Genomic DNA, 15,578 nt, shown 5'->3' with positions numbered 1-15,578 from the left:
GCCTATATATTAGTACTTTAAAATATTAGTATATTTTGAAAGGGTGCCAGATTTCTGAGGATGTAATTAACTTTAGGCCTGTAGAAGTATGGAAAAAAACATGGAAAAAAACATGAAAAAAAAAAAAAGATTTCGCACTGTTGCATTTAGTTATTTATTTTGAACACAAGCACATTCATACTAATTCATGCATTGACTTTAATTTATTCAAGAGGTCTGACATAAAAAAAAACAGTAAAATAAACATCTTGCAATAAATACATGAAAATAATATTTTTCTAAATAAATACGTTTAAATTCAGACTGTAAACATTTTAGCAGCTTGTAAACTAAAAAGAACGTCAAAATTTAGTATGCATTTGTTTAAGATAGTGTTCAGTTTTAAACACGTAAATGTAATTTTTAGAGAGATCTGAACTTGATGACAATGACGTTTAATCGGAGTTTAGGACTCGATTTAATTAAAGCGTCGCAGGGAAGACGCCAATGGGTTCATCAATATTAATTAGCTCATGCTGACGTTGCTTCGCAACCTTCCAATAGCGAAGGGTTGGATCCTGACGTTGCGTTGTTCTCATCCAATGGCTAGGCTCGGCTCATTAATATTCAAAACCAAGCCTTCTCCATAGTAGTATTCAGTTCCCGGCGTCTTTCATCTTGAGGGGCTTGTCACCTGCGTCGAAGGGGTTTGTAGACACACACTGCCATTCCAATCATGACCACCAGCAGTGTGCACAGAACACTTATTAGAAGAACTGAGGGAGGAGATAAAATGAAAAGACAATTCAAATAAATCCATTGATGCTCATCTGGTGCAGTGCATTTCGATCATATTTTAACAGAGAGGCCGATTTAGCATGAACAAATAACAAACTGTGCTGTCATCACGTGGTGACAATGGCAGGTTCACCCTTTGTGGATATAACAGGCCTCCTTACAAAGGTTCTATCGCGCGCTTGTGTGTGTAAATTAAATTCTTACCCAGATTTTGCCTCAGCAGGACTTCATAAGGTCTATCATGAAATCTAGACTCTCCCAGTTGAGCATTTCCAGAATGGAAAAACATTATACAGGAAGCGATGAGAAAAATCATGCGTGCTCCTGACATTGTAGCGAAACAGCGAGCAGGATGCATCCCAATCCACAGATACAGCTCGACGCTTCTGGAAGGTCCTAACGCCGTCGGGATAAACCAACATGCCCTTTCAGTGTTTCCCTCAATGCGGTTGTGCAAGTTGTGCCTAATTGATGTAATATGGACAGACTTTGTTTTTTTTAAATATTTACCATAAATGCAACGATGATGCTCTGTAAATGTATTTATTTATTTATTTATTATGCGCGCAATGCTGGCCACATCTTAAGCAAAAGCTGGATTCTGTTTTTTTTTTCAGTATTTTTTATAGGCCTATAATGAAATGAAATCTGACCATTGTCTAAAAACCAACATGCTGGTGCTGTTCATATGTCTTATATTACTTCCATGTCTTTTTTTATATAACTACTGCAGTCATCTTGAAACTTAAAATTATTTCATAGTAGGCCTATTGCCAAATATTGGTAGACTTCACTATTTTGCGCCCTGAACAAAGAAAAAAAAAGTTTTTGATTAGGGTACTTTGATCAAATGAATGAAATGTGTTATATTTGCCAGCTTTTGAAATGGCGTTAAGTAGTTATAGTATGCAATTTAATGCCGAGGTAAGAAAACACAAAATGAAAATATTTACAACTTTTCTAGATTTACAGTGTTAATAATTGTGGAAATGCGTCATCACAGAAAGTCCATTCTTTTTAGATTTTGCCTTGTTGATAGTTTGTTTTCTGTAGAGTATTTATAGGTTTAAAGGGTTAGTTCACCCAAAAATGAAAATAAGCCCATAAATTACTCACCCTCAATTCATCCTAGGTGTATATAACTTTCTTTTTTTTTTGACGAATCCAGTCTGAGTTATAATAAAAAATGTCTTTGATCTCTCAAGCTGTTTAATGTTGCATGCATCAGTCCAATCATCAGTCCAAAAGAGGTTAAATAAAAAGCGCCCATCCATAAAAATAAAAAAAAAGTGTCTCACATGGCTCCGGGGTTCAACAAAGCCTGTTGTAGCGAATCGATGCATTTTTGTAAGAAAAAAATCAATACTCAAAATGAAATAATCACTTTAATCGAGCTTGCACTCACAGTTGGAAAATGAAAGCAGTTCCGGAGGAATGACGTACGAGGTCAGCATTTCGCATGTGCCGGTGAGTCTTGTGAAAACCAACGTTTGTTAATATGTGCCAAGGAAGCAAATATTCTTTTCTTTGGCAAAAGAAGACCAGTCTCCACTTGGCTTATATCGAAATCCTCCCACATTCTCATTTTGTTCTTCTAATTAGTGACCATTGTTTTGTTTTTATCTCTCCACTCCATTTCCACGGCTTCCGTTTGCAACTGTGAGCACAAGCTACAATAAAGTGATTATAACATTTTGAGGAGTTGTGGGGAAGTCATGGCCTAGTGGTTAGGGTTGTGGGTTCGAGTCCCGGGCCGGCAATATCACGACTTAGGTGCCCTTGAGCAAGTCACTGAACCCCCAACTGCTCCCCGGGTGCCACAGCATAAATGGTTGCTCACTGCTCCGGGTGTGTGTTCAAGGTGAGTGTGTTCACTGCTGTGTGTGTGCACTTTGGATGGGTTAAATGCAGAGCACAAATTCTGACTATGGGTCACCATACTTGGCTGAATGTCACGTCACTTAAAGAGGCTTTGTTCACCAACTGGTGCTGTGTAAGACATTTTTGTTTATTATTATGGATGGTTGCTTTTTATTTCACGTCTTTTGGACTGATGCATGTAACACCTGCTGAGTGGCATTAAACATCTTAAAAGATCAAAGACAATTTTTAATCTAACTCCGACTGGATTCATCTGAAAGAAGAAAGTCATATACACCTAGGATGAGTCATTTATGGGCTAATTAAAATTTTGGGGTGAACTAACCCTTTATTAAAATTAACCAACAAGTATAGATACTTTAAAATAAAATCTGTATTTTACATTTCCCAATCATTTAAACAAAATAAAATGGTAATCTGTGACCATAGAAATGGCTTACATTTACAATTGCATTCATGTTAAATTGGTATGTTTCTTATAATAAAAGAACTTCTCAATCATAGACCCATAAATAAATGTGATTCACTGGTAATGAGTTATTTTTGTCAGCTGAACCCATTTGCGTAATCATTTTTATGTTAAAATGTTTCATTTTAAGTCATTGTCAGCTTTTTATTAACTGTTTGCGAACCTTAAGATTTTTCTACAGCCTGAACTTTGCCTCATGAAACACAGTTATTGCAGGTCACATACAGTTTGTCACTCACTAGCCTTTTTCATGCAACTCCTGGTCTTTCAATTTTGGTAATTAACAGAGGAGCACATAGCCTGCAGACCTTTTGTTAGGCTTCTCTGTAGTTGAGGTCCACCTCTCCTTCAGTCGCCTGCACTGAAGCCTTTGATCCATTCTGCGGTCTCTGCTAGAAGTGGCTGAATGTGGAATAGCATTATCTTTGCTCTATTCTCTCACCCCATACCTGAAACTGGCTGAACTGAGCTGCGTTGCCCAGAGCTGCGATTGGTGGTGATTGAAGATCTGGTCTTTAATAAAACATCTCATTTAAATGCCTGACACAATGCCGTTCTCTTACCCCTTGTGTGTTTACAGATGCTGGATACTGCAGCTCAATGCAAATCAACATGTTAATTAAAGTGCAAGGCTGTTCACGCTAACAGAACGAAAGTGGGAATCACACATAGCATTGTACATCTGAAATGATAGATTGATAAATAAATAGATAGGAATGTTCAGCAGCTTTATTAATTTTCCAAACATACACACAAGCAAAACCCTCTGCCACAACCTACAGTGCAGACATAGTACATGTACCTCATTTTGAACTATCCGTAATAAGACATTCATAGCAATTAAATATTTGGTCACGTTCAGTAACATCCTCAGCTCTTTATTTGAAAAAAAAAAAAAAATTGTGAGAAGAAAATTAACACATTACACAGGATTGGGGCTCAAATTTTGTTAGATAATGACAATTTCATATAGTGTTAGTTCAGAAGAAACCCTTATTTTTGTCCTTTTCTTGGTGAGGTACTGTACAATACAGGTTTTAAAAAGTTTTTACATAAAGTAGATATAGTATTTAGTCAGAGTTAAGGCAGAAAAAAACATCATAATGATTCAATCTTGACAACAGTTATTTCTGAAACGTAAGTGAGAAATGTGTATGAAGTTCTTGTTCTCATTGGTTGGATTTCTCACAGTGAGGTAATCTCACTTATATGTATCTCAAAAAACATTTTGTGATAATAAGGGTACTTACTAAAAAAAAAAAAAAAAAAACACTGACCACTTCATCTTATACATAAACCTTAAATGGAGTAAAGAACATCAATCATTTATAAATTGCACAGATTATTTAATTAACATTTATAATTTACATTGAATGTTTTCTTTTTTTTCAGATTAAATCTAATATGTGTCACATTTGAATATTTCATTTTCTTCTGGACAAATCCCTAGAGTTATGCAAAAGTTGCTTAGTTGGCCGTGGACATGTGTAACCCAATAGTTGTGGGGGGATTGTTGTGTGAGTTGTGATCAGTTGTTTTCCTCTCAGTGGTCTATAGTATAGGACTTAGGCCCATACTGTCTGTGTGGATGTCTGGCAGTGTTCTCTCCGGTCGCAGACATACAGCAAGACGCTGAAATTGAATTGAAAACAACATGTGAGCAACTCATCAACCCATTTTGTGAATTTCAAGGAATGGGAATCACCCTCAGTTTGTTTCTTCGTTAGAACAGATTTGGAGAACTTTAGCTCTACATCACTTGGATCCTCTGGGTGAATGGATTCCTTCAGAATAAGAGTCTAAACGGCTGTTAAAAAACATAACAATAATCCACAACATGACTCCAGTCCATCAAATAATGTCTAAAGAAAGGAAAAGCTGAATATTTGTAAGAAATAAATCCATTGTTGCTTCTAGCCAAAGTCCATAATGCATAATTGCATAATACCGTGAAAAGTCCATCCCCTGTTGTTCTCTCACATCAAAACCTATGCCAACAAATTTGTTCAGAGCTGTTTTGGACTGTTCGCTTGTAAACAGTGCTTGATCTGCACATGTTTCTCTCCTGATTCAAACAAGATTAATTTTTTACTGGAGAAATCAATATAATAGATGGAGGACTCTATCCATAATGATGGTTTCAGGTTAAAGTCATTTTGATGACAGATTTGTTTCTTGCAAACACACAGCTTTTCACTTCACAAGACAGTATATGATGGACTGGAGTTACATGGATTACCTGTGTTTTTTCCACAGACTCTCATTCTGACGGCACCCATTCACTGGATCGGTGAGCAAACTATATTGAGCTAAATTTCTCCGATTCCATTCTGATGAAGAAACAAACTTATCTACATCTTGGATGGTCTGAGAGTGAGTAAATTATTTTGGGTGTAACAAGAATGCTTTTCAAGTGTGAGTAGTTCATTTAGACAACCAGTGGCTCACATGCATGTCTCACCTGTTTAAGAGAGCCTGGGGTCCACACAAGCTTGTACACCATGTAGACGGGGATCCATATGAAAGAGGACGCTCCGATGATGTAACCGACCGTGATGCTCCAGTCTGGGAACTCGTAGTCGAATAGTGAGAGGGTCTGAGGGTTCAACAGTGAGCTGATAATGATGTACTGAAGAAATGAATGGGAAACATATTCAGTGAGTTAAATTAGCACATAAAAATGAATGAAATCAAGAAAAGAAAAATGCAGTTGCTTCAAAAAGTTCCATTTATCAAACATGAATTTTTTTCTTTCAAATGTATTGTCTAATTTTAAGAGTGTTAGAACAATTCAGGTTAGAATAATCTGTAGGTCACTGCAGTCTCTGGATGGATTGATCAATTCGAAAACATCTTTAGAGTGAGACTCTGATCAGATTATTTTATATTCAAAAGGTCCATATTATCAAGTGACAAATGTCTTCTCTCCAGCATTTCAAATAACCTCTCTAACACCGTCTCAGGAGATGAGACAGGCAGCCGTTTATCGTGTTTGTTTTTTTAAATGATGAAAAAATGGTTGTGGGAATGTCAGCCGTGTGTGGCAGCTCTGGCCTGTTGAGATGCATGCAGAAGTATCAGAGGAATGTAATGCTATAAGGATGCATGCGGTTTGACATTTGCAGACTGGGAATTGTGAACGTGTGGACAGGTGAGGGGATGAGATTATGAAGGTGTTAAGGGTGGAAAGGAGGTGGTGGATGCTTAAAGAGTTTTCAGAGCATGATAAAGGACTTCATCATTTCACAAACTTTGCACGTACTGTTAGGACATCTTTGTTTAAACTTACAGCAAGAAAAGCTGGGCTGATGGCAACCCAACACACTCTCCAGAAGAGTCCTGGAGTATAGCCCAACATTGATTTGATATCATTGCTGAATCTGTTAATACCTGGAGAAATTAGACATGATGTTTAGAAAAGAAATAACAGATATATTACAATTTAAAATAAATGTTTTTGAAACTGTTTCAATTAAAAATGGAAAACTGTAATTGATTCCTGTGATGACAAAGATGATGCTTATATTACTGCAGTGGTCGTTATTATCAAAATTCAAAAGCTTAATATACCTTAATATTTTTATATTTTTGTATATATATTTTATATATATTATATATTATTATATATTATATATTCACATTTTTATTTGTTTTTTTTTATATATATATATAAAAACCTTACCATAAAACCAGGATACTGCTGTGGCCTCCAGAAAGACTATAGCTATAATTGAAGAACCAACTCCAAATTCTTCTAGTAACTTTACCACATATGCACCACCCTTGCAAAAAAAGAACAAACAAAAAAATTAATTAAAAAAAAAAATTATTCAAAATGATGTACAATTATTTCATTATGTCATCCTGGTATCGCGGACTCACTCTCATTTCATTCAAACCCAGCTGCTGGCATTTTGCTATACTTGTTTTGTACATTGTAATGGATTATAAGAGAACTAAAAAAGTGATAAGGTTTTAAAAAAATGTTTGTCTTAATTTTTGTATTGCCTTTTTGTTGTGAAAGGTTGTGTATTAAGTGGTTTTACTGCACTGTTTCCCTTAAATGTCCATTTAGTTTGAATTTGAGGCTTGCTCGCAACTACTGTCTTCACGGAAGCTTTGCGTTCAAATCAATATTTTGCATCAAATTATTTACTAATAAGACAAGTTGCTGTGTAATAAGCAGAATAATGTACATCCAGCCAGTTGTTCTCTCAGAATAAACCCCTTCAGGCTGATACAAGATTTGAACAACCGGCTGGATGTACATTATCCCTGACATATTCTATTTCACACACTCTGTTATTATAATATTGTGTTTCCCTGCTGAAAGGTACATTCAACACATTGAGATCCAGAAGTGTACTGAAACTCACTGTAGTAAGGGTGCCGAGAGAGCCCAGAAAGCAAACAACCACCAGTCCAAAAACAAACAGCTCTCTCCGATGGGACAGGGTGTCTGGGTACTCATCCATTACAGCTGTGATTATGGCCTCTAGCCCACCAAACTGAGGCAAGAAAGCATACACAGAAAAAAGATGAACACTCAATCATAAATATTGCTATTGCAGGACAGAACTGTAGAGATATATCTTTCTCTTTTAGTTCTGTCTTTATTCGTAATGTTTTATAATTGATCTGTTGAATGCACAATCTCCATTCAGGCTTCTTGCAGATCATTTCAGATTTTGACATACTTTTGGCATTTGAAAACTAGAAAAAGATAAAAGTCTCCCATTGGCTTACATAAGCAGTGATATCATTGTAGTAAATTTCATATTGAATTGGAATTGGCATTCTTTCTGAATTATAATCGACATCTTTGTTGTTTCGTCTCTCTAGCCATCAACAGTCATGCATCGATTCTCATGCACAGCCAAAAGAAACAAGATGTGTGCTGCATGCTGACTGTCAAAACAACAAACTTTAAGACGACTCTGATGCCATTTAATTTAAACAAAGCCAAACTAAAAATATGTTGTTGTTTACTTGCTTCCTTTCATCCGTATACTCAAAACTAGTTCTGTATCATGTTTCATATCTGTATTTCTATACATTATATACTTTTGCTGGCTTCACATGCATATTAAGAAATATAGTTTCTGCACATTTACAGGTATAAGTGTATTCATACCGTGCTGTCCAGTCCAAGAGTAATCATCATCACAAAGAAGATGATGGAAAAGAAAGTCGACCCAACCATATTTGCAATGGCTTCAGGATATGTGATGAAGAGCAGACTGGGTCCTAGAGGAGGGGTTGTATGTTATTTTTGGTTGGATGCAGGCAGCACATCTACAGTAAAACTCTAAATATTTAAAAAAGCAAAAATGAAAGCTTACCTTTGTCCCTGGCTACATCCTCAACGTTTACATTTCTCTGTTCGGCCATATATCCCAGGACAGTGAAAATAACAAATCCTGACACAAAACTTGTCAGGCAGTTGACCAGACTGGTTACAATTGCGTCTCTGTACAAATCACAAATAGAAAGTAATTTACAAACTAAATTTAAAAAATGTGATGGCTGACAGAATTTGCCGTGGGCGGTTGCCAGATCCCATGTCCATATGTAATATTCTCATCTTTAGATATGACTTGATCTGTTAAGATTGCCCATATGGCTCCTGACTATCTTTTAGCACACAATTCAATTTCCTATCACTCAATATATCTCTTCAAATTGGCCGTAATTTGCAGTTCTAATCTTGTTTTTATATCATTAACTCATGTGGCAGGGCATTTGTTTTGATTCATCATATGATTCATCAGAACCCAGTTCGTTTTGATGGCATTTCTCCTTGGTTAGTGGACACAGAGCCAAATGTAAATAAATGGCTCAACTATAGATAGAATCAGAATTAAGAGTGAGTGGGAATCACATTGGCCAGAATTGGCAGGTCTGTTTTGTTACAGCACTGTATAAGTTTGCTTTTCTGTTCATAGACGACTATCGAAACTTTGGGGTCAGTAAGATTTTTTTTTTAAGAAATTAATACATTTATTCAGCAAGGAAGAATTACATTGATCAAACACAACAGTAAAAACATGTATGATGTTATAGAGTTCAATTTTATTAGAGCCTCGCACATGAAATGCAGTACAAAAAAGTAGGTTAAATCGTGTGCATGATTTACTAATTCATTCCTTCGATTTGCACAATTTAGCAAATCGAGGGAACGCAATAGTAATCGTGTGCATGTTTTAGTACATTGAGGGAACGAATTAGTAAATTGTGGCATAATTTATTTATTTTTTCTTGCATATCATGTGCAGGGCTCCGTAGATTCACATGGTCTTTTGAACTTTCTGTTCATCAAAGAATTAAAAAATAATAATAATTACATGGTTTCTTCAAAATTCTAAAATGTTTTCTGATCAGCATATTAGAATGATTTCTGAAGTATCATGTGACACTGAAGACTGGAGTAATGATGCTGAAAAAAACAATTTAACTTCACATAAAAAAGAGAAAACATTTAAAATTGTAATAGTATTTCACAATATTACTGTTTTTACTGTGTTTTTGATCAAATAAGTGCAGCTTCCATAAACATAAAAAAAATCATACATACTGTGTGACTCAAGTATTAACTTAAACTAGATATTATTTTAATATCTTTTATAAAAAAAAAAAAAAACATATCAAACAACCATGAACTCAATGCAAATGCTGATAAACAGAGGATGCTGAAAATTCCACTAGATCAGTGTGATGGAAATGAAGGTTTTGTCTGTACCTGTAGCAGTTATTGTTGAAGGGGTTGTAGCTGGACAGGGCGAGCAGAACGCCAAAACCAGGACCGAGAGAGAAGAAGATCTGTGCAGCTGCATCAACCCATACCTAAAAAAACAAATCATACTATAAACCAAAGTGTGGCTGGAGCCAAACACATGAAAACGAATCGAATCATAAAGATCATTTATAAAATTCAATATATTTCAGTTCCAATTCAGGAACTTAAATGGTGAGGAAATGCTGAAGACAATGACATCACAGAATACTGGGATTAAGCAGTGCATGATCACATCTGAAGATTTGTGTGTGTCAATAGTATGAGGGCCTTTCATGATGGAAAACCGTTTACGCATATCATTAGTCCCTAGTGCTTTATTTTTGTTCCCATCACGGTTTTCCGCAGTTCTGCATCACCTAGCAAACAGCATCTCATGACTCGAAATATGAAAATGCAGTTTTTCCTATTGCTTCCATGGACCATTTATATACCTGAGACAATATTTGTTTATTTATCATGGAGTTCTTTATTATTAACTTATCTCAAAATTTATGAAGAAATATCCGCTTTATGAAGTCCATAATTTCCCCAGGTCAGTTCATCTACTAGTGATTCATGACTTTCCTGCCCAAATGCCTCAGATCTTTTTATTACTGCATGAAATAAAAACACTTTCCTACATACATGCATTTTGCAATCAAAACAGCACATAAATACATTTAAAAGGGTAACAAGAGTAAGTAAAGAATGGCAAGAAACAACACAATGTAATTTAACAATAAATCAATGCTAGACGCAAAGGGAAAAGTCTGAGCGGTGGTAAGAGAAAAGCACTCACGCTGGTCTCCTTCAGTTTCTCCCATTTGGGATTGAGGTAGAACACCACTCCTTTCCATGCTCCTGGCAAAGTTGCACCACGGATCATAAGGATCAACAGCACTGCGTACGGCAGGGTGGCAGTCACCCATACTACCTGAGAGAGACACGGGAGGATGAGAGGATGTAGAAAGAGGTGTTTTTCCTCAAAACACAGGACTCAGTTACCTTTCCTGAAGTCTTGACTCCTTTCCAAAGGCTGAAGTAGACGATGGTGAAGATGAGGAAGAGGCAAAGCGTGAGCTGCCAGCGAATATATCCCACATCCTCAAGCCCGGATGATTCATGGACTACCAAGACATTCCTCCTGTTTTAAGAAGGATTTACAAATACAGTCTGAAACTGACCTGAACTGCAAAGCATATGCATACAATACTTCAGTATACACAAGTTTAGTGGACAAAAAAAAAATCTGAAATATAAGAAAGAAATGTTGATGCAATAAAAAAAATCTGATCTCCACCAATTTAAAAATGTGTTATCAGTCATTTGCAGTTCTTTAGGAATTTAACAAAAAGAATGATGTATTATTTTCGTTGATTGCAATTTGCTTTGCATATTTATATATATTCGTGCTGTCAAACAATTAATCACGATTAACTGCATCCAAAATAAATGTTTTTGTTTGTACATAATATATGTGTTTACTGTATATATTTATTATATATATACAAACACACACACATGCAATATATATTTTGAAAATATTTACATGTATATATTTATATTAATATAATTCATTATATATATCTATTTTCTTAAATATATACATGCATGTATTTATATTTATATATAAACATTATACACACACACACACACACACACACACACACACACACACACACACACACACACACACACACATATATATATATATATATATATATATATATATGCTGTTCCACCTTTCATCCACAATGCTTTTTTTTCCAATTGTTATTTATTTTTACTAAATCTAGCCCTCATTGTCTTTCCTTCACTCTTTTCTTTGCCATATTTGCAGCCACTTACATGCACTTACGTGTAAAACTCCTCGGCAGGTGAGCGTGAATAGTTAGTCCAGGTCACATTGTCTTTTCCGAAATAGTTAGTGCAGTTCTCTGTGTTCCATTCATTATCACAGCTGGTCCAGGGCAGAGTGCTACTGAAGGAGGAGTAGAGGTAGAACAGGGCCCAGGCGATGATGGTGTTATAGTAGAAGGACACATACAGTGCAATGATGCAGATGGCGAAACCAATACCTGACAGGGAAGAGAAAGTGATGTCAGTTTTTTGATAAAGAAATCTCTCAGTATGACACTGTGTTCGTTTTCTCTGTCCATCTATCTCTGTAAACGTCTATTAGACTTTGAACCAATCCTAAAGTTAGAAGTATAGAAAAGTAAACATTTATAGACCTTTAATGCTCAAACCTTACAATATTGTACATGAGAAAGAATGTATCTCACCTTTAAAAATAGGGCAAATATGTTTCCATATGGATATGGCACCTGTCCTGTGGAACTGTCCCAGAGCTAACTCCATGTAGAAAAGTGGCACTCCACCGAATACAGCCATCAGGACATATGGAATAAGAAATGCACCTGAAGAACACAATAATAACAGGTCAAAGTGATTTTCTAACCTCCCAAATCAGTGAGATCAACAAAGGACAATTTGAACACTTACTAGCAGGTTGTTGTTTTTTTTACTAGTACTTATAAAGCACTTATGAATGCCTTGTTCTGCATAAGCATATTATAAATCTCTGAAACCTACCCAATACCAGATCATAACTACTACATCAACTTACTATCAATAAGCTGCAAATTAGGAGTTTATTGAGGGAAAACTCTATAATCTAAAGTGTAACCATATCTTCCACTAAGTAAATTTATCTGTATGTTTTAAGTATTTATGTATGTTATTAAATCATGTTTCTTTTCAATAATTTCAATAGGTTACTTTGAAAACATGGGATGAGATTTGTAGTGTGACACTTGTTGATCTCAGTTTAAATCATGAATACATGATTGATGACTGCAGCTGGCCATGTCTGCTTCACATGTGCACCGGAGCAGAAGTTTAAATAAACATAATTATAATAAGCATTATTTAATATATTGAGAATACAAACCAAAAATGAAAACATGTTACATTGTTAAATCAGGTCAGTCTGTAAAATATTCTTAGCAGAAGCATGGTTTTCAAGTTTGTTGCACCTATATGTTTTTTTTTTTTTTTAAACTACAAAATTAACAGGTCAAATCTTGTAGCCTTCAGGTAAAAAAAACACATTGGGTGTTTTTCCCTTTGGTAAATACGTATTAAATACTTATTTAAAATGATACCCTGTAAAATAAATGTCATGATGATGACGGATGGGTATTTTTATTTATTTATTTTTTTTATTGCGTATTATCTCTGCGCTATGCTAACATGTTTTCAGACTCGACTCAACATTGTCTTTTTTTTGTGTGTGAGTGAAGAGGTTAAATTGGTTGTGGCGTTCGCATCACTGATTTTGCTTAAAAACTTAAGACACCAATTAAACCTAACATTTTAGTTTTATTGAGTTGGTTTAGTCTAACATATCCTAAGAAAACACGTTATGTTGCTTATTCAGTTGTTAAGATGTTTGTCAAACAACTAAAACAAAATAATAATTTCAGCACCGTGGACAGCGCATCCGCTCTTGTGCTTTTAAATGTAATAACATTTCAACTGATCAGGTGAAGTAGCAAGAAACTATTTAAAATGTTTTAGTGAATGGATATTATTGTACAGTGTTATTTAAATTTTAAAAAGTAAATATAAGTAAATATATACAGTTCATAAAAGTTTATAACACTTACCACCGCCGTTTTGATAACAAATATATGGAAATCTCCAAACGTTTCCGAGATCTACCGCAAAACCGATGACTGATAAAAGAAAATCCATTTTTTTGCCCCATTCCTCGCGGGACTCTGTCTGAATGATGACGGGCACCGGGTTGCTGTTGTACCCGGGGTTCTTTGGAGGACCTGGGGTGCAGAGGTGCCCGTGAGCCAGCACCTGCTCTTGGTGGGGCATCTTCGATGGTCCCAGTGACTTGGCAAACTGCAGAAGTACTTATAAACTGCCTAAGAACTGCCTTTTGTGAGTTTCTTTCGAATGTAAAACGTAGTAAGAATATTTGTTTGGATTATGCTCGACGTGCGGTCAAAAGAGGCTGCGCGGGGGACAGCAGCATGCTGCTGTGGTTGATTTCCCTGCTGGTGGGAGGAAAGGTTTGAGGTTTAACCAAGAGTCCCCCACCTGAGCGCGAGAGCTCTGATCAAATGAGATGCGCGCGACTACATCACTCACCTCTGACACCCCATTCAAATGGACTTCTCCAGGAGCGCGCGCGAGAACTCCAGAAATATTGCTCGATTTTTCAACATATAATGACAATATTTTGAAGAAGAGGCATAAAAAAGTATGGTCAATGAGTACTTTTTTTATTGTTTAAAAAATACCGTGTATGCTTTAAAATTTAATTTAGTACTATATTTAATCTACTGTATTTTATTAATACATTAACAAAACATATTTGTTTTTTACTGGTCTAAACTGGTTACTAGCTGGTCTAAAGCTGGTTCAGTCTGCTAGAACCAGCAACAAACCATGTACTGGGCATACTTAAGATGGTCAAGATGATCATGATAGATGGTCAGACAGATTTTTAACATCCTATGACCAGTTATTATGCACTGCCCAGGTAAAAAAGAAAAGAAAAAAAAAGTACTCTTTCCTTAAAATGTGCACTAATTTTGTACTTAATAGGCCATGCTAAAATGATTCTTTGGTAGCCTACTTCTTAAGATAAACTTAAGATCAACTAAGTGTACTCAACTGTGCTGTTTTGGGACACCATAAATATAAACTAAAATGCACTTTTAACATTATCTCTGAATTAAAAAAAATTATTTAGTAAAAACTTGTAGTATGAAAGATGGGTTCAAGTGTACTAGAAGTGGTAACTATTTTTCTTTTTTAAATACAGAGAATTAATTAAGTTAATCTAAGGAAGTAATAAAGAATATTTTCTTTAAGTACAAAATAATTGTGAAAATAGAGCACTTTAAGTACATTATGGAAGTGTACTTTATTTAACCTGAGTGTGACTATAGAAAAACATCAACCCACAAAAACAAACAAACTTTCAGGCAAACCCGTAGTAATGTTTGATGAATTCACTAATGTTTTAAGCACACTGACATTAATTGATGAAGATAGTGAATGAAAACTCATCAATTAGGACTGAATGAAATTATTAAACTAAGTTCAACAAAGCAGGTCCTCCATAATGTTTATACATTTTTACCAAACCTCTCATCATCAGCATTCACAAAATCGTATGTGGCATATATATATATATATATATGCTAAAATAAATAAATAAATAAAATAACTGAATCACCAACAGTATAAAACACATTTATATGATGAATTAGGCAGGAATATTTGTGAAATAGTCTTAATTTTCCAGTTTAAGGTATAAATCTATATTTTTTTAATCCAATAAGTGTGAATTTCAGTTAATCAAAATCAGGTGTCTGACAAGCAAAGTAATAACACTTTATTTTCAGGGTCATTTTATTGTTGAAAGCAAAGGATGTGAATATGTTTTTGTTTATTGTCTCCACCAGTCTCCTACACCTTGCATTAGGCCATTGTATTGGATGACGAATGGATTGTGAGGTTTCAGGCTCATGTTATTTTGACAGCGGAGCAGTGTGAATAACATTTTGAGTTTCCCTGGCTTCCTGAGCTGGCAGATGTAATAGTATTTACTGGAGATCCAGGAGAGAGTATCTGCTCTGTGGTCTAACT

The 15,578-nt window shown here is 35.3% G+C and overlaps 1 protein-coding gene and 1 long non-coding RNA gene across 2 annotated transcripts; both read right to left on the bottom strand.

The window, feature by feature from the left end:
- Positions 1-140: 140 nt before the first annotated feature.
- Positions 141-1,242, bottom strand: LOC127958542 (uncharacterized). The gene is made up of 2 exons (XR_008154047.1): positions 982-1,242; positions 141-755 (listed from the first exon to the last, which is right to left on the bottom strand). It is a non-coding gene; the product is annotated as an uncharacterized LOC127958542 (long non-coding RNA).
- Positions 1,243-3,856: 2,614 nt separating this feature from the next.
- Positions 3,857-14,096, bottom strand: LOC127958246 (sodium-dependent serotonin transporter-like). Its single transcript, XM_052557049.1, has 13 exons — positions 13,574-14,096; positions 12,188-12,322; positions 11,761-11,980; positions 10,908-11,046; positions 10,702-10,836; positions 9,867-9,970; positions 8,470-8,597; positions 8,262-8,374; positions 7,504-7,635; positions 6,810-6,909; positions 6,417-6,517; positions 5,589-5,756; positions 3,857-4,759 (listed from the first exon to the last, which is right to left on the bottom strand). The coding sequence occupies exons 1-13, from the start codon at positions 13,791-13,793 to the stop codon at positions 4,679-4,681; spliced, it is 1,776 nt and encodes a 591-aa protein (XP_052413009.1). The 5' UTR covers positions 13,794-14,096; the 3' UTR covers positions 3,857-4,678.
- Positions 14,097-15,578: the final 1,482 nt, after the last annotated feature.

Source organism: Carassius gibelio, chromosome B5 (assembly GCF_023724105.1).
Source record: "Carassius gibelio isolate Cgi1373 ecotype wild population from Czech Republic chromosome B5, carGib1.2-hapl.c, whole genome shotgun sequence".
In the NCBI taxonomy this organism is placed as follows: Eukaryota; Metazoa; Chordata; class Actinopteri; order Cypriniformes; family Cyprinidae; genus Carassius; species Carassius gibelio.
The sequence above is the reverse complement of the archived record's forward strand: the minus strand, read 5'-3'. Positions and strand labels throughout refer to the sequence as shown.